This window comes from Rhineura floridana, chromosome 7, assembly GCF_030035675.1.
Source record: "Rhineura floridana isolate rRhiFlo1 chromosome 7, rRhiFlo1.hap2, whole genome shotgun sequence".
NCBI classification, from domain to species: domain Eukaryota; kingdom Metazoa; phylum Chordata; class Lepidosauria; order Squamata; family Rhineuridae; genus Rhineura; species Rhineura floridana.
In genome coordinates this window covers 112739636-112759775 of record NC_084486.1, presented here as the reverse complement: position 1 = coordinate 112759775, position 20140 = coordinate 112739636, and the positions used below count along the sequence as shown (strand labels likewise).

The following is a 20140-nucleotide window of genomic DNA, read 5'->3' as shown; positions in this document are numbered from 1 at the left end:
GGTGATAACGGTGCACAGGGAAGGGTTATCCGTAAGCACCATCTTTCCAATTGCAATCATGTTTTCCCCAGCCTGTCAAACAACTGGGATGACACCCTGTGTGCCATCATCCCCATGTAACAAGACAGCATCAGCTCTGCCCCAGAGCACATCAGCTGTTATGCTCAATCATAAAGCACACCATAAATGTCATGGGCCCTGTGGAAAGGGCATGGAGTGGCAAGAATGAAGAGGAATCAGGCTTTGAATGGGATGAAGATTCCAATGACGTGCCTACAGGCTCACTGGACTCTGACAGGTGTCATTGGACAGTGACAACTCCGCCCCTATAGCTCCAGTTACCAGTGAGGAGGCTCAGCCCAGTCAGGCCGTTGCCCCTCCGCCCAATGCTTACCCCCCTTCCTATACCTGTGCTGCTGCCACTACTGCACAATCCCCCTCCCCTGGATGGGGAGCACCTTGCTAAGGCAGAGCAGCCATCCTCACCTCAAACACATTGGCTGTGGTGCCAGCAATCTCAACGAGCCCTCACTGTTCCTTTGAGGAGGTGCACTCGTCTGCATGTACGCTTTCCACAGTGACAGTCTGTCCTCGCAGGTAGGGTGCCCGCCCATCCTTACTTAAGGTCAGTAAGGAAGCATGTCTAGTTGCTGCGACAATGTCTTAGCGCAGTGTAGTTGTGCCTTGTTACTCCTGGTAATGATGCTGAATCCTCTGTAACCTGGAAGCTGATTCATGAAGTGCTCCGAACTGAAACTTTCCATTAATACTACTAAAGAAAAGCACACCCTCACATTTTTGTCTGATTTCAGTGGGTTTGCGCAGGACAATGAAAGCATAACAGCTCTTTTGAATCCTAACAAAGTCTGATCTGGTTCACAATTTTGTTCTTACAGTGGCCAATCAGATGCCTGTAGGAAGCCCAGAAGCAGGGCCTGAGTGCAGTAGAATTCTCTTAACCATGATCCCCTCTGCAACTGATATTCAGAGGCATACTGCTTCTGATCCTAGAGGTAGCACAGAGCTATTGTGACTAGTAGCCATTGATAGCCTTATCCTCCATGAATCTGTGTAATCCCCTTTTAAATCCACCCAAGGTGGTGATCATTGCTTCTGGTAGTGAATTCCATCATTAAATGTGAGCTGTATGCAGAAGTACTTTGGTCTCTGCTGAACTTCCTACCAGCTTTACTGAATGATTCCAGATTCTAGTACTGTGAAAGAGGGAGACCCTGGAGATGGACTAGATCAGATGTCCGTCTAGCCCAGGTGTGGGGAACGTATGGCCCTCTTAGATGTTGCTAAACTTGGAACTCCCATAATCCCTGGCCATTGGCCATGCTTGCTGGGGCTGATGGCAGTTGTAGTTCAGCAACATCTGGAGGGCCAAACGTTGTCCATACCTGGGCTAGATGGACATATAATCTGATCTAGTATAAGGCCCCATCTTGTGTTCATTTCCTTTGGTGTCTAGGGCCTAGTCTACATGGGAAACAGAATGAGATGGTAGAATGGAGTGTATTGTTTTTATTTTTCTTGTAACCATCTGCTACATGGAAGGATGACATTAACATGGTAACACATTGGAATATGAAGTGTGCATGCATAATTTGCTCCTTTCCCTCTCCCTCATTTTAGGAGAAGCTGATAAAATATGCAACAGATAGTGAAACTGTTGAACCAGTTATTTCTCAGCTGGTGACTGTCCTTTTGATTGGCTGTCAGGATGTCAATTCTCATGCACGGCTACTTTGTGGAGAATGTTTAGGTGAACTGGGAGCTGTAGATCCAGGCAGGCTGGACTTCTCAACAAGCGACAACCAAGGAAAAGGGCTAACATTTGTGGTAAGGAATATTAATGTTGGCGTCTAATGCTAATCAAGGCAATCAGAAATCAATAGTTGCATAGTAAGGAATATAAATATACATGTCTGTTAAGTGGATGGTTCTTACATGTTCTAGTGCATATGCAGCATATGATTGTAATATGTGAATATCTTGAAAGGACATTTTTTGTGTGTGGCAGTTACTCACTAAAGGATGAGGGGAGGGGGGTTACTTTCATGCCCTTTCCAAGTTTCAGATCATTGCAAGGTGGAGAGCTACTGTATTCTGTTACCATCTTTCCTGCCCCTTTCAAAGTCAGTAGAGGGATCCTGTTTTCCTGGTACATTTCCTGAATACTGAGCAAGCGTTATGACTCTCACTGAAAGCCATTGTGCTGCTTCAGATTCCCAGCTCTTTCTATTTCTTAATCACAATTTGAAACTTGACTTTGGTAGTGACAAGGTGGAGTATGTCAATGAAGCTGGTCATCTAAGAAATCTTACTACTTTTTCCCCAAGACTGGTGTAGAAGATCCACATTTTGCCTATGGATTATTCATGGAGTTGACAAGAGCATTCCTTGCTTATGCTGATAACGTGCGGGCTCAGGATTCTGCTTCATATGCTATTCAGGTAAATAAAGTTTGTTTAATAAATGATATTAACAATTGCCTTTCTACTAAAAAAAAGCACTTGAGATGAGGCATAGAGAAAAATAGTTTGTACCGTATACAATAATAAAACCAATAAAGGCATTAAGAGAATAAAAAGGTGATTATTTTGTGCTTGCCTCTAAAAGGTAAGGTGTTTGTCCTGTTTAAAAGTTGACTTAAATATACTGAATATGCCGTATCTAATTTCTGTTGCAAGATATCTACAGCAAAAACAGGTAGTTAAGTATTTTGATTTGTCTTTGTATTAAAAATAGTGCAATTGTTAATTCAGTATGACAACTGTTACATATTTTTGTTAAAATGTCTTGAATGCTACAGTTGGTAATAACAAGAGGGTAATGAGCATTAGGGCATTTGAAGAATTTCTTCTAATTAGGCAGTATCTAAACATTTTAACAAGGAAAGTAATTCATGCTGCACGCTTACTTCCCCTTAAAATCTTCAAGTTGTATTCTATGGTTCTTTTTTCAAGAGTCTTATTTTCATTTTTTATTGACAGCTGTACATGCACAAAACTGAAATATGCTATGCTATTTAATATAAACTCTGACATGCAGATTTATGGCATCTAAAGGGAGCTCCTTGATGGAGCTTGCATTGGGCTAAGTAGTTTCAGCCGGTAGCTTTGATCAAAATACCAATTGCATAACATGACAATGTATCCATAATATATATTTAAACAGTTTCTTATTACAAATTATATCTTCAAAATATTTAGGTAGCGCATGGGTGGGCAGAAGTTAGATCAGGATCTACTGGTAGATCTCTAAACAATTTGCAATGGATCTCGGAGTTTATGACTTAAAATAGCTTGTAACTGACGTTGTATTAATTGCTTCTCTCTTGACCTCAGTGTTCCACTCCAGTAAATTATGAGCATCAAAAACATAACTTGTTCTTTGTGCAGCTTCAGAGTTTTGTGTTAATCCTTCATCTGTGGCCACTCAGATGTTGGCTACATCTGTAATTGAATATGAAGGCTCAGGGGCAGGGTAGGTAACTGCCTCTCGTCCCTGAGTCACAGTTTTGCATCTGGCTCTGCACACATACATACAACAGCCCCTATTTTTTACACTTGTGACTGACTGGTGTTTTTACTAGGACTCAGAAGTCTAGAGTAGACGTTTGCCGATCCCTGAGGTAGAGGGCAAAAATGAATCCCTTTGATGGCCAGTTTCATACAATGCTGCAAACCCATACTTTGACTATTGTGACAGTGCCTTCAGCTTGTGTATTCCTTCCCCTTCTCCTTCTCTGCTTCTATTCCATCTTTGCCTTATAACAGCTAGTGTTCAACACATGGTTTCCAACTCTAGTTTGAAAGCAAGGTCTGTTTTTTATTAACCATCATTTACTAAATCAGATGTTGCAACAAAGTATAATAATTATCGCAAACTGGGTAGGAAAGGAGGGAATTGGAGTATGTGAGGATAGGGGGGAACCACCTGGGGCACAGCCTTGACAACTAGACCATAGTTTTTCTGTGACGCTTTGAACTAGACTAATATGTCTTGCACTGATTAGGCAATCTAAGTTTTCAGGTTCTGTTTTGTTTCCTAAGAATAATTCATGATGAATAGTTCATCCTGTACAGTACAAATTTACTCATATAAAACTTTGTTTTTCTTTTTTTAGGAGTTACTTTCTATCTATGAGTGTAGGGAGACAACTATTGACTGTCCCGGAGGCAAGCTTTGGAAAATGTTTCCTGATCATATTCAGGAAATATTGGAGCCTCATTTAAGTACACGGTAGGTAATATTACAAATAAGTTCATAATTATTAATGACACTTAAAATATTTAAATAATTATCCAGCCTAGCCCTTGCATATGCCTCTTCTACCATCTTGCATTGAATATGTTTGTACATAAACCAGCAGACTTTTCAGAGATAAATCATGTCCTCCTTTTTTTAGAATGTTAATTAGAACTCTGATATGGTCAACTTTTTTGAAAAGATTTCAGCAAAATTGTGTGTCCTGTGTATTTATCCATTTTATACAGTACCTTCCCTGAAATAATCCTGTCCTATGAATGTATGGATCACTGAAACATGACTTTCTGAAAGTAAACACATGCCCTATTTCCTGTCAATTCTGTTTGATTTTGCAGATAGCAATGTAATGATAAAAGCTCTAACGGAAAATATCAGAATGCGAGAGGTTGTGCAATTGATTCTGGAATGTTCTTTCATTGGTCTGTCTTTTCTGTTAAGCAAATAAATATTAACAAGCTTTGGAAATTACTTTACAGATACAAGAGTTATCAAAAGGCTTTAAACTGGTCCAAGGTTAAAAAGCCAATTTACTTAAGCAAATTAGGCAAAAACTTTGCAGAATGGTCAGCAACTTGGGCTGGATATCTTATAACTAAGGTAAGTATAGTGAGCACATACTTGAGTTAAATGCATTTTGCAATGTTAGTTTGTCTACAAATTTTCATCACTTATGCAAGCTATGTAAATTTTGTTTCAGGTGCGACATGATCTTGCCAGTAAGGTTTTCAACTGCTGCAGCATTATGATGAAGAATGACTTCAAGGTGACAATCTATCTGCTTCCCCACATTCTTGTCTATATTCTTTTGGGATGTAATCAGGAGGATCAGCAAGAGGTGAGTGCCCCTTTACCCATATACTCTCCAAAAGTACTTAGAATGTATTCCCATTACTGTTGTTGGCCACTATACCAGTATAAATGATTTGGATATCACTTCCCTTAATGCCATGTACCAGATAAAAAAAAAGTGTTGTTGTTTTTTCCGTTTATATCCTGCCTTCCTCCTGAAGGAGCAACATGCCTAATAACAACATAGAAACTGTGAAAGTCATTGTGAAATGCAAATCGCTGTTGCTGGCTGAGATGATTGTGTGTTGTAACACTTGTCTGATTTTCTCTTTCTAAAATTATTATTTAATTTTTATTCTATTTTTAAATATATATGTGTGTGTGTGCACATGCTGTATACATCCAAATACTCATTTTTTAACTTCTAATTTTTAAACTTTTAAAATAATACTCTAGTACACTATTTACTCCCAGGTTCACTAGTTCACTAACATGATCTCTATTCAGGTGTAATTCTAAGACGGACCATGGTTTGTTTTTTCTGTCTGCCAGCAGTGTGGAGACAAACAGACCAGAAAGGTGTGTTCACAATAAACCATTAACTATGGCTTACTGTGACTTATGAATGAGGCCAACATGTTCGCCAGTCCTGAGTCTCTAAATGTTGTGCCATTTTTAATAATAGCAATAAGAATTCTAAGGTTATTTTCTTAATTAAACGTTGTCCAGATTTATGCTGAAATCATGGCTGTTCTGAAAGATGATGACCCTTGTGCAAGACAATGTGAAGATAATGCTTCAGATCTAAGTCATTTAAGCACACAGACAGTATTCTCTATGCTTGATCATCTAACACAATGGGCTAGGTATAAATTCCAAAGCCTGAGTGCTGAGAAAGCTGCTAGCAAGTCAAGTAAAGACCACGCAGAATTGCGAGGTGAGTGATTGACTCTTGTTTCAGTTGTATTTGAAAAGCATTGATCTGTCCATTTAAATTTGCATCTAAAAAGCAGAAGAAACCTTGTTACTTGGCCAACAATCAGGTGAAGTTGTAAAGTATTAGAAAGTCTTGGAAGGAGGAAGGCTGCTTTTTAAATCCCACTGGAAACTGCTTTCAGAAGTCAATTTAAGTACAGTAGGGCCTTGCTTCTTGGCACCCTGCTTTTCGGCGTCTGTTAATACGGCGCCAGCGGGGCGATCAGCTGGAGGGGGGGCTGGAGCTCCCCGCACTCCAGCTAATCACGCCGGAGGAGGGGAGGATCACCTGTAGCGTGCTACAGCTGATCTTCTGGCAAGATCAGACTCCCCTGCTTGAGCTGATCGCGCCGGAGGAGGGGAAGATCAGCTATAGCGTGCTACAGCCGATCTTCTCCTCCTTGGGGGCAGTCAGACTCGTGCACTCCAGCTGATCTCACCGGAGGAAGGGAAGATCAGCTGGAGCATGCTACAGCCAATCTTCTCCTCTTCTGGCGTGATCAGATTCCCACTCGATAATATGACTTCATCGATTTCCCCCCCTCTTTCAAGCTACTATGAGCACACGTGGAGTTTTCACTGCCCATTGTAGGGATCTATCTTTGAATCCACATATCTTTTCTCCCTACAGCAATGGCTGGCTGATTGAGGTCCCCCCTGCCCCAATTATAATACACGTTACTAAATAAAGTACATGCAAAAAATCTCCATACTATTTTTCCTTTAGCCACACTGAAGCTTGTCTCTATCCTCCTCCTAAACAACTTCTGTGCTTTAGGTCCTGAATTTTCTGCAGCTTGGCTTTCATTGATTCCTGTTTTCTGCTTGTCGTAGCTCCAGCTACTCTTATTTTGGGTTCCTGGGTGGGGGTTGGGCTGGTCCTTTAGGTTTCTTGTCCCTTTGTTTGCCTATCCCTATTCTTATCACTCTTGATCTATCCTATATAAAATTCCTCTTGGCCCTAAGGTAAGGCTTTAATCCTAGCTGAAAATGACCTATCAACTTGCTCACAGAAACCTGGACAATATTGTGAACAACTTGTTGATGGCTTCGTTCTGTAATTAAAGTAATTAGGATGTTGGCGAATGTGCCTCCGTATCACAGCAACTCAGCAAAACACTGCTTTTACTGCCACAAAATCCCTTACACATAAATTATTTCTAGCAATATGTGAACTGAGCTTAGTTCTTCAAACTTTATTTTATTTATTCAGTAGATTTATATCCCACCTTTCCAGTGGACTGTTCAAGGCAGCTCACAATAAGCATTACAAAAACAATAAGAGAGACACTAATAAATCAATAAACAATAATAAAAAAAATTGAGAGATTTTTACCTTGCTCCTCACCTGACAGGGCTTCCAAAACAGCTTACATAAAACTGGCACAAGCAGTAAAAACTGTAACAAACCATAGAACAACAAAGACAAGCAAATACGTATAATAATGAACAGAACTAAGATAATTCTTTTAAAATCCAGCATATAATACATGAAACATTAAAGCCCTAAGCAATTTTTTTAGAAAGTGTTCACCTGCCACAGAACAATAGTGTAAAGAGAATGCCAGTCAAACATTTATGGGAAGGGAATTCCATAAACGGGTCTATAACTGAAAAAGGGCCCTGTCTGGTCTCCACCAGCCTTACTTCCATCATGGGAAAGATGGAGGAGAGCCTCCAAGGCGCATCTTTTCGCGCAAGTCCCTGCAGGAGCAGGGAGTCTTTTTAGGTACCCTGTTCCTAAAAAAAATTCAATGTTAATTTTAATTATGTAATTTTAAAATTATGTCTGTTTCATAGCACCAAATGAGGAATATGGAGAATATCAAAGTGTAGTTCACTTTCTTGACCTCATACCTCAGGACACATTGGCTGCGGCTTCTTTTCGCTCCAAAGCCTACACAAGAGCAGTAATGCACTTCGAATCATTCATCATGGAAAAGAAACAAAACATTCAAGAGCATCTTGGATTTCTTCAGGTTGTACCTTTTTATTACAATGTAAAACAAAACTGAACTTCCATGCTTTATGCTGTCTTTTCCTTTACCTTTTTTTACTATGGTATTTGCATTCTTGTTCGCTACAAGAGTTACCAGTTTTGTTTTGTTTTCTCATTGATGCTATGACATAAAATGAAAAACAGTTCACTTATCATCCATTGTAAGAGCTTATGACTTTCCTGAGCATCTGATTTCATGTAGGCTGTGTCATGTTTGCAGGAAAGGTAGGAGCTCATAAGCGGACTGAGGGGTGACCATTATTGTTGCTTTGGGTGATGATATAATAAATGTGTTTTATATTAAGTATTTTCAGTATTTGTAAATCCTTATTGATAAACTGAGAAAACATTTTAAAGTCACTTCATATCACTTTTAAGTGATAAAAAGGGAGAGTTCTTAAAGTTACAAGTTTTTAAGAATTATTAAATAAAATCTTGAATTAACATGACACCTGCAAAAATGCACCATTTGGATATTGCCTAGCAAGAATGTTCAGAAAGCTTTTAAGTTGTGATTAGAAAGCATTCTGCCCAGCAAGACAATTACAATTTTTTCCTGTTCATACAAAGAAACTGTATGCAGCTATGCATGAACCAGATGGTGTGGAAGGAGTGAGTGCAATGCGGAAGGCAGAGCCATCACTCAAAGAGCAGATCCTTGAACACGAAAGCATTGGCTTGTTGAGAGATGCCACAGCTTGCTATGATAGAGCAATGCAGCTAGAGCCTGACCAGGTAAACTACATCTGTTTTTCATTGTTCCTTTTGGCTTCCTTTAGAATTGTACAGTTACGGAAATCCTTGCACTAATGGAACAAGTGCATTGGATACCGCCCAATGTTCCTTGAAGGTAGGAACTTGTGTATTATTTGCCATGTGTATAAATAACTCAACCCCTCTTAAGTCTCTCTCCCTTCTGTCTCTGCTGTTCTGCAGCTAAGCCTAAGTATGTGTAACTGTAATGATCACACCTTCTTCCCCTGTTTACTCCTCCCTCCGCTTGTTCTGATGTCTCCCTTTGTAATTTGTTGAATTCTAAAGTCTTTGAGGCAGGGGCCTATGATTTCATTCTTCCTAAAGAGAAAGTTGGTGTGGAGTAAGGGTTAGATTAAGACTGAGAAGACCCAGACTCAAATTCCCATTCACCCATGAAGCTCACTGGGTGACCTTGGGCCTCTCTCAACAGAACTTACCTTCACAGGGTGGTTATGAGGATAAAATAGGGGACGGGGACCTTGTATGCTTCATTGAGCTCCAGGAGAAAATGTAAATGTAAATATGCTTTTCTTTTAATACTTCTAGATAATTCATTATCATGGTGTGGTGAAGTCTATGTTAGGTCTTGGTCAGTTGTCTACCGTAATCACTCAAGTGAATGGAGTACTTGCTAAAAGGTAATATGACTGACATGTTCCTTGTTAAAAAAACCCATAATGTTCCATGTTCAAATGATTTAAAGCTTTATATATACTAATGTGTAAGTGCCTGCTGCAGCTATGATGCCAGCTGCCTGAAATTGTGGCTTATGCATCACAAGTTAGCCTCTGACTTAGACTCCTTTCCCTTCCCATCTGATTTCTGTTACTTGCCTGAGTTGTGGATTCGCATTATAGATCCATAGTCGCTGACTATAGTGCATGCAAGCCAAAACCTGTGGTAGGTTAGGAAACGCACATGGTTGAGCTTCTAAGGAGCCATCATTATGTCTACAAGTAATCACATGGGCTCTGTGAGTCATTTAGAGGGCTGGGAGCAATGCCTGGATTGTGCATTTAGTTTGCCAGCAGGAAGACTTGGTCCTGCAAACTACCAATAATTTCCTGGAAAAAATGCGTTGCTGACCAGGTATCTAGAGCAGTTTCCTGAGGAGAAAATACGAGTCCATTCCTCTGTCTGTAAACTTTTTTTTGTTTTAAACCTTGTTGATTTGAAGCGTACATATTTGTATTGCCATCCTGCAAGAAATATAGGGTTTTCCATATGAGGCCGGCCATCACTGCGGGTTGTAGCTCCACCTATCGTGTGAAGGCAAGAATGTTTTTGAAGTCAAGACTAGGGGCGTCAAGCCCCTCCCACTCTCCAGTTCATTCCTGCCTTCGTACGAACAAGATTGAGATTTCTATAGCGTAGCTTCTAGCTAAGTTCCTTTGTGTTTTTCGTGAGTTTGTGACAGGGTGTGGAGGTTCTGTTTTTATGTGTATTCCACGTTTTCCCTTCCCCCTGTCTTGTATTTAACTCGTTTTTGTCTGTTACTCCTGGGGAATCCTTGGGAGGAATCTCTCCCTTACCTGGATCGTTTCTCTCCCAAGCCTTTGAAGAGACCGCGGCTGCGGTTCTCTCTCCTCTTTCAGGCGGGAGCTTGCGGCTGCAGCTCCTTGCTTTGTTCACCGCTTATTCCCCTTCGGAGCCCGCTGGGCGGCTTTTCTTTGCTTAGCCCCTGGCCGTTTTTTGGTTGCCTCCCGGTCCGACCGCGGCTGTTTTTTCTCGGCGGTCCGTTAGGTCCTTCCCCTCCACAGGAGCCTGCAGCTGCGGCTCTCGTGCTTTGCCACTCGGTGATTTTTTCCTCGGGCTGCTCGCCTTTAACGGACCCATTCGGCGGCCTTTTTAATCCTGCCGCAACGGTCTTTGCAGCCGGCGGCTGCGGCTAGTGCCTTAACTCCATTGCCTCAGCCGATTCATTGTTTTTTCACCGGCCTCCCTACGTCCTTGACGGAGCCCCTCTGCTGGACGTTGAGCCGTGCTTCACAACTTTGTCTCAGTAGTAGCTGGGTTCCTCAGCTATTCGCCATTACTCCCTTGTCATATCGCCATTTTGATTGATATTCTTCCCGCTCATATTGCGGGCGCCATTTTGTCTGTCCTATTTTCCCGCCCTTTCTGTTCAGTCTATTCCGTACTAACCAAGGGGGGTTTAGCTGGCAAGGGCTCCTTACATGTGTGTTGCAGATAGGATTCCATAGTTCAACGGATTCCTCTACCGCACGTCTCCTGCTGTTGGCTCTGGCAACCTTCGGATTAATGTACTTCTGTGACTGCTCTATCAAGGCTGTGGCTGTGCACCAAACTATTTGAACTGTACATTCTGCCCCACTCGTGGCCGTGTACTAGGCGGCTGATACTGCGCAAGCTGTTTGAACTGGACATTCTGCCCCACTCGTGGCCGTGTCCCAGCCAGTTGCCCCTGTACAAAACACAACTTATTTGAACTGTACATTCTGCCCCCTCCGTGGCCGTGTACCAGGGCGGTCTATACTGTACATTCTGCCCCCTCTGTGGCCGTGTACCAAGCCTGAAGTCTAGTCTGCATTATATTGACGCTGTTACCTCGTACATTCTGCCCCCTCTGTGGCCGTGTACCAAGCCTGAACTCTAGTCTGCATTATATTGACGCTGTTACCTCGTACATTCTGCCCCCTCTGTGGCCGTGTACCAAGCCTGAACTCTAGTCTGCATTATATAGACGCTGTTACCATTGTACATTCTGCCCCCTCTGTGGCCGTGTACTTAGCCATCTGCCAGTGCATTCTACCCCCTCTGTGGTCGTGTACTGCGCCTGTTCGGGTCTCTACATTCTGCCCCCGCTGTGGCCGTGTACTGCACCCATAGTGAATATAAGATGGCGGAACAGCCAGACATGTCTCAGACAGCCAAGCCACAACCATCTAAGGCAACTAAGACTAAGCATGCCAAAGCACTGGCTAAGACTAAACATCTTTCCAGCCACAGCAAACCCAAGTGTCCACGCTATGCTTCTGTTCCGACTCCCACCACAGCAGTCCAGGAACAGCTAACGGATATATTTCATTCCCCCGCTGCTTCTTCCAACGAGGAGGAATTTGCTGGCTTTCCTACTCAGCCAACACTTAGCCAGCCTCCTCCCATATTGCCGCCCAGGGCTTATCATACATCACAGCCCACTGAGCCACCTACTCAGGCACAACCATCTGCCTCAACGGGGCTGCAGCTGTCTCACGAGTTTCTTTCACAACTTCAGGGCATGCTGTCATTTTTCACTCAAATACAGTCACCACCACAAGTTCCTGCCATACCTCAACACATTATGGACCAATATGTATGTCATGAGGCAAATCCTCCCTGCTCCCCAAATCCTTTTGACGTGGCTCGAGGCAGATGTATTGATGACACTTCATATGGGGAGGAGTTACCCTTTGCTGATCATGCTGAAGGAGACGAATGGAGTGACTATTCGGAACATGAGGAGGATACATCGTATCGCCTGTTTAATGCCTCAGACTATCAACCTCTAGCTCGCAGGGTAGTTAACACCCTTGGTCTCCAAGCTGCGTCCCCAACAGCTGCTGCTCCAGCTATTAAAGGGGCCAGGGTTCTCAAATCCCCTACACCTACTGAGCATTACATCCCGGTGCCGGATCCCATCGCTAAACTGGCCACCGAAGAATGGTCTCATCCATTCCAAACTCGCCACTTCAAAAACCTGGCTGACAAGCTTTACTCCCTGGCTCCTGAATTTGCCTCCAAGCTGGCCGTTCCCGGCATAGACAAGCCGATCGCTAGCCAATCCCAACTAAAGGATGCTACTGAGCGAAGATTAGACTTTGCTCTCCGCAAAAATCATGAGGCCACTGCCTTCTCCATGCGAGCCTCCGCATCAGCTTCCGTTTTCTCCAGGGCAGCAATGATGTGGCTGGATGATATGCTAGAGGACCCTACCCCTGATCCTGTTTCTCTCAGACGATCATTGATTAAGTTGCGCAAGACAGCGGCGTTTGTGGCTGATGCCACTTTGGATGCCACTCAACTGGGGGCACGAGCCATGATGGCTCAAATAGTCGCTCGACGGACCCTCTGGCTTCGCCACTGGCAACCTGACTCTACAGCCAGAGTGAATCTTTCTAGAGCTCCTTACGCTGGATCTTTGCTCTTCGGCGAGGAAGCTCTAAAGGCAGTGCTGGTTGATCCCAAAGACGCTCACAAACCAGTCTTGGCCACTGTCAAGAACATCGATCATAGACCTTTCAGGCGATTTCCCTCCTTCCGCACTAACCAGCCCTTTCGAGGAACGCGGCCAGGAGGACGAGGCCGCAACTTCCGATCCTATGACTCCAATTCCTTCAGGGGAACCTGGAACCGACGTTTCCAGGGCAGAGGTCAGTACCAAGGGCGCAGAGGTACTTCATCGTCCTCATATAGGGGAGGGTCTCGCCAGCGCAAACAGTATTAATGCACTTCCGGTTGGTGGCAGACTACTTCTGTTTGGAGACCAGTGGCAGCGTCTGACTAAGGTCACCTGGATCAGGGACCTTTTTTGTTATGGCTATGCAATAGAGTTTTGGGCGACTCCACCAGACAAATTCCATCCATCCCCTTGCCCCAGGGCGCCGGCCAGGCACAGCATCATGCAGACAGCTATACATCACCTCTTGGACATAGCGGCGATAGAGCCAGTCCCTACAACAGAGAGGTTGGAAGGGGTGTACTCCCTCCTATTTGCTGTGCCCAAACGAGATTTGTCATGGAGGGCGGTACTGGACCTCAAGTTCGTCAACCGTTTTGTAACATACCGCAGATTCAAAATGGAATCCCTCCACTCCATTACTGAAAGCCTGCAAGAAGAAGACTTCCTGGTCGCTATCGACCTAAAGGAAGTGTATCTCCATGTGCCCATTTGCATAGCCCACAGAAAGTTCCTTCGGTTTGCTTTTGGCCCCCAGCATTTTCAATATAGAGCGATGCCGTTCGGCCTCTCCTCTGCTCCGCGAGTATTTACAAAAGTGCTTGTCACCTTAGTGACTTACCTCCGGATTCAAGGGGTCCATCTCTACCCATATCTGGACGATATTTTAATACGGGCAAGCTCTGAGGAGCTGGCTCGTCGTCATTTAACGTTCACCCTCAATGTTTTGCAGGCCTACGGCTGGCTTGTCAACTTCAACAAAAGCCATCTTCAACCGACCCAATGCCTACTACATCTAGGGGCAATGTTGGACACCCTGCAGGCGATGGTGTTTCTGTCTCCAGATCGCATAACTGCCATCACAAACATCGCAAGGTCTTTGATGCAACAAACAACCGCAGACGTCATGCTTCTAGCCAGGGCGCTCGGAATGTTCATCTCTACCATCCACATTGTGCCATGGGCTTGAGCCCACTCTCGCCACCTTCAGTGGGCTTTGTTGCCTTTTCAACAGGACATTGCCAACTCCAATCATCGCAAAGTTCCTCTGAGCCCCACACTGCGCCTTTCATTCCGCTGGTGGACAAGGGTCCAACATCTTTCCAGAGGCACTCCATTCAGAGAACCTCGCAGGACTGTTGTCACCATGGATGCCAGTTTCATCGGCTGGGGAGCACACTGCAACTCCCAGTACGTTCAGGGAGTTTGGTCCACAGCAGAGCAGACTCAGAACATCAATTGGCTGGAGCTCAAGGCGGTCCACCTAGCTCTACTTCATTTTCAGTCTCTGTTCCCTTTGGACCATGTCCTCATTCAAACGGACAACATGTGTGTAAAATCACATTTGAACAGACAGGGGGGCACCAGGTCCCGTCCTCTGCAGGACCTAGCTTCCCTCATCTTCGTCTGGGCAGAACAACATCTACAATCCCTAAAAGCAGAGCATCTCAGAGGGATTTGGAATGTGACAGCAGACTGGCTCAGCAGACAACAGGTCATTCCGGGAGAATGGAAACTTCATCCGACCATATTCCATCTTCTCCAGCGTCGGTTTGGCGTCTTCTCGATCGACTTGTTTGCTTCCAGTCGCAATTACCAGCTTCCCAGGTACTTTGCCAGATACCTGGACACAGCAGCGGAAGCAGTGGATGCTCTGTCCATACCGTGGCCAGACAGTCTTTTGTACGCCTTCCCTCCCATACCGCTGTTAGCCAAAACACTGCGGAAGGCGCGGAGCGAGAGGGCACAGTTGGTTCTGATAGCACCTTATTGGCCACGCCGACCGTGGTTCTCGGATCTTTTTGCAATGTCGGTGACAGATCCCTGGACACTTCCAGTCAGACCAGATCTTCTATCCCAGGGTCCAGTATGGCATCAGGATCCCACTTGGCTCAATCTAACAGCGTGGCTTTTGAACGGGGACATTTGAGGTCAGCTGGACTGTCTGACGCTGTTATTGATATTATCTTAGCCTCGAGACGACCATCTACCACCTGTATTTATCAACATACTTGGGTGGCTTTCTCTAAGTGGTGCCAGGCTCAACACTGTGATCCATCCCAGGCCACTGTGCATCAGGTGCTGCAATATCTCCATAGCGGTTTTATGAGGGGACTCAGACCCAACACTCTACGTCGACATGCGTCCACTCTGTTGTCCATTCTTTCAGTCTCCTCCACTGGTGCCCCTATTTCCTCACATCCGTTCATTAAACGCTTCCTCAGAGGCACTGCTTTACGTTCACCGTCTGTAGTCCATCATTTTCCTTCATGGAGTCTGTCCAAGGTCCTACAAGCTTTACAACGCCCTCCGTTTGAACCCATTAGGACTGTGCCTTTACGTCTACTGTCCTTCAAGGTCTTGTTCCTGGTCGCCATCACTTCTGCCAGACGAGTTTCGGAACTGGGCGCATTGTCTTCTGCTCGCCATCTCTGTGTCTTTCACAAGAACTCTGTTGTGTTGAAAACTGATTCTTCCTTTCGTCCTAAGGTCAATTCAGTTTTCCATTGCAATCAGGACATTGTACTCCCTTCATTTTGCCCGAACCCTGCTCATCCTCTAGAGAAGGCTTGGCATTCGCTGGATGTTCGGAGGACTCTCAAGACCTACCTGTCTAGGACCCAAGAGATTCGACGAACGGAGTCTCTGTTTGTATCCTTTCATCCAAGGTCTATGGGGCATAAAGTAGCCAATTCTACCTTATCTCGCTGGTTGAGGGCATGTATTACCTTAGCATATGAGTCCCTTAAACTCCCAGTTCCACCTAGGATAACAGCTCATTCAACTAGGTCAGCGGCCACTACGGCTGCCTTTGCTACCAACGCTCCTGTTGCTGATATTTGCAGAGCTGCTGTTTGGTCTACCCCACACTCGTTTATAAGGCACTATAAAATAGATCGTTATGCCTCTGCCGATGCCTCTTTTGGCAGACGAGTGTTGCAACAGGTTCTTAATGATGATTAGCATGTGGGTGGTCTCTCCCTCTTATGGGCTGCTTTGGTACATCCCGCAGTGATGGCTGGCCTCATATGGAAAATGGACCATTGGTCTCACCTGAAGGGTGATTTTCATATGAGGACGGCCATCACGACCCTCCCAGTTGGAGGATGTATAGATATTTTAGTAAGATGTTATACATTACTGTTACGCTATTGTATTTAAAGTTACTAGTGAAGTCAAGACTACTAGTTCTGTTATATCGCTATGTTAGAGTCATGTTATTAGGCATGTTATTTTCCTGCTGGCAGGCCTGTTGGCCCTGTCCTTGTATTTTTAGATTTTTCTCTATAGACTCGCTGCGAATGAACTGGAGAGTGGGAGGGGCTTGACGCCACTAGTCTTGACTTCAAAAACATTCTTGCCTTCGCACGATAGGTGGAGCTACAACCCGCAGTGATGGCCGTCCTCATATGAAAATCACCCATCAGGTGAGACCAATGGTCCATTATATCCAGTGGTGTCCCCTCTGCTGTTGGATAGCTCTTTGATTCAGTGAAGGCAGTTTTTGCTGATTTCCTTCTTCCATTGTAGTCCTCACGCTCCCTCCTATGCTGTTCCAAACTGAAGGGCTGCAAGGGGAGGGGGAACTGGTAAAAGTATTTCCTTCTTTGTTTTGCTGACAAAGCTGCTGCTGTTAATACTGTATACCCCACCTTTATTTTATTTAATTCAAGTATTTTAAGTGCTTTTGGGGGCAAATGCCTGTCCAGAACTGCTTGCAGTACAGTACAACAGAAGAAAAGAAACTATAATACAAAATTTTAAACTAAAAACACCCTGATGAAATTAAGAGCCAGAAAAAAATTCAACAAAATTACATTGAATTCCATTGTGTCTTGTGTGACCTGCCTTGTATACTTTTCTACAAAATCTTCACAGTACAAAGCAACACAAATGCAGCCTGAAAACAAAACTTACTAGCAAAACTAATAGCAGTTAAAAACAGGCAAGCAGTTTTAAAAGCAGATCACCCTACAGAAGATTGGGCCTGTAGGACTGCATGCTCCTCAGGCTTGAATGCCTTCAACCATAGTTGAGAGGGAACCTCCATTAGTAGTAACTCTGGTTTCTGTTAATGACGACGAAATCTGTTAAGGGAGCACAAAGATTTAAGAGCCATAAGAATGCAAGCAGAGTCCTGCGAGATTAGACCAAATCCCATCTAGTCCAACATCCTGTTCTCACAGTGGCCAACCAGATGCCTGTGGGAAGTCCACAGCCTGCCATCAGCGGACAGACCCCATTCGATTCATTGCATACAGAAGAATCACACAAAGAAACAGCTTGAACAATAACATCTCTCACTCACTCACACACACTCTCTCTCTCTCTCTCTCTCTCTCTCTCTCTCTCTCTCACACACACACACACACACGTGTACTGACCTACATTTGCTTTCTGCCTTTGTAGACCTGAGTGGACACCTGAATTAAACACTTACAGAGTGGAAGCAGCCTGGAAACTGACACAGTGGGATTCTCTGGAACATTACCTAGCTGCAGGTTACTATTTAGAAGTTCTGAATGCAACAAATATTAGGATATTTATGCAGTAATTAACTTCATATTTATTGTGCTTAATTGTGACTCTCTTCCCCCCTCCATTTACATATAATAGATCACTTAGAGCTAGTTATGAATTTTGTAAACTAGTTGCCTCCTTCTGCAAAAAAAGAGCTTTTGGGGGAATTTTGAGTTGGAAGTACCCCAGAATTCTGTAAATGCACTCTTAATGGGAGGCATGAGGAAATGTACCCCAAAGGACACATTTTTTGAAAAAAGTTCATTTTTAAACAAAACAGAGTCTTCCATATTTATTTAATATAAAACATTTATATCCTGACTTCCCTAACAAATTAATAAAAAAGGAGGGGGAATACCAATACAATGAAAGCACCAAAATGCTAACAAATTAATTTGGCATAGTTATAGTTCCATCTTCCTAGCTAGTCTGAGAGATTATTAGAATTTCAATATCTGTTTTATTATCTTGTACTTGTAGGCAGAACATGGTACATGCAATCCCTGGCACCTCCAGATAGGACTGGGAAAGCCCCCTGTTCTGAAACCCTGGATAACTTGTCAATCAGTATAGACCAGTAGCCAGATCTTTGAGGCCTGGGATCCACCTTCAATCTAAACTTGAATTTTTGGGGGTCCTCCTCTAAAGTTTTTCATACTACATCTTTATAGTGGTGCTCCTGTTGATGAACACCCTATGTCAGATTAATAACTTGTCCCAGTTCACCATTTGAAGATGAACGGTGTAGACTGTAGATAATACTGCACAAGATGGCCCAGCTGTCTGATCCAGTTGGTATTTCACCGTGAAAATAAAATCAACTATTTATATGTTAGCTAGATCATAGGTAAGATTTTCATTGATGCATATTATATAAATACTTCATCTTGTATTTGCCATTTCTGAAGACTATGCTTTGTAGAGGTTCTCACGAAAATGTGCCTAAAGTATCAAAAGATTTGAAGGTATTAGGTTGATTCTGGAATAAGTAATGCAAGGCTCTTTTTATAAGCCAACATTTAATTTATACAAAATATCATATCTACATTTTTTTTTTAAAAAATAAAGCTGTGCTGTGTTTCTGCTAGACTATATTAAAATGAATTTTTGCTTCTCTCTCTTTATTTTTAGATTGGAAGTCTAATACATGGAGTGTTAGGCTTGGCCAGTTGTTACTATCAGCCAAAAAGAAAGATTCTGCCAGGCTCTATGAAACTTTGAAAGTAGTTCGAGCAGAACAGATAGTTCCTCTTTCAGCAGCAAGTTTTGAAAGGGGATCGTATCAACGAGGTTATGAATATATTATCAGGTATAGTTTGATCTCTTTCTGCATGTTTCATCTCCAAAGCTGTTAAATACTACTTTTTCTTTAGTTTTTCATTTCTTGCATTTGGACATGTTTTTCCGGAACTATATTGTATATTTTTTAAAAGTATCTACTTATTAACTTGGGATTCTAGTTTTCTTTCCAATCTTGCTCCTGACCAGAACAAGATTTTCAACAATGAAATATACCCATGCATTTTAAAAATAATCCTGTATCAAAATTTGAAGTCAAGTTTATGGTCACAGACAGGTAGCCAACATGGTGCCCTCCAGATACTGTTTGGCCTACAACTCCTATCAACCCCAGCCAGCAAGGCCAGTAGTTGAGGATGACAGAAGTTGTCATCCAGCAATAGTGGGAGGGCATCATGTTGGTCAAAAATATGTACTTGCTATAGGAATTCTAGATAAGTTGTGTTTTTTCAATATTTTTACTGAATTTGAGCTTCAGTTATCTCTTTGCTCTATGCAGTTTTTGTTGGTTTGCATTTGTTACCATAACTTTCTGGGAGAAGTGGACAGGAAATAATGAGATTTCTGATGAATTTGCACTTGTTTTTAGGAAGCTTTCGTACACTGCAGCCTGGGAAAAGGAGTAATGTAAGCAACATGTGTTTCATATGGTATCCTGCTACTGGTGATGAAATAAACCGCAGATTTATATTGTGCATTTTGAGTATTCATTGTGTTTCAAACACATTATCCTAGTGATCCTTATAATAGCCCTCTGGGGTAGATTAGTAGTATTAGCCCCTCACCCCCATCTGCATTTATCAAGGCAAGGGGAAAGAGGCTTGTGGTGTGTGCAGAACCAACTAATGGTTGAGAATATGTGGCCTGCCAGATGTTGTCGGACTAAAACTCCCGTTATCCCTGACTGTGGTCCATGCTGGCTAAGAATGACGGGAGTTGTAGTCCAACAATATCTGGAGGGTCACAGGTCCCCCAACCCTGACATAGAGAGGTCATCTAGAGCTGAGATTTGAATTGGATACTTCCTGGTTGGTTGTGCTAGATCTTCCAGGGAAGTTCAGGATATCCAGGCACTGAAAGTGTATCAATAGTTCTCTCAGGAATACCACTGTCAGACTGGATTC

General features: G+C 43.3%; 1 protein-coding gene across 3 annotated transcripts in view; it reads left to right on the top strand.

The window, feature by feature from the left end:
- The window catches only part of ATR (ATR serine/threonine kinase), a 112642-nt gene that overhangs the window by 38864 nt on the left and 53638 nt on the right, over positions 1-20140 (top strand). For all 3 annotated transcript variants that reach the window (XM_061636920.1, XM_061636921.1, XM_061636922.1), the window contains exons 22-32: positions 1639-1845; positions 2346-2459; positions 4136-4251; positions 4755-4875; positions 4976-5113; positions 5797-6004; positions 7843-8021; positions 8612-8776; positions 9344-9435; positions 17607-17698; positions 18849-19026. In XM_061636920.1, coding sequence (XP_061492904.1) covers positions 1639-1845; positions 2346-2459; positions 4136-4251; positions 4755-4875; positions 4976-5113; positions 5797-6004; positions 7843-8021; positions 8612-8776; positions 9344-9435; positions 17607-17698; positions 18849-19026 — 1610 coding nt within the window. The remainder of the gene's footprint in view (positions 1-1638; positions 1846-2345; positions 2460-4135; positions 4252-4754; positions 4876-4975; positions 5114-5796; positions 6005-7842; positions 8022-8611; positions 8777-9343; positions 9436-17606; positions 17699-18848; positions 19027-20140) is intronic.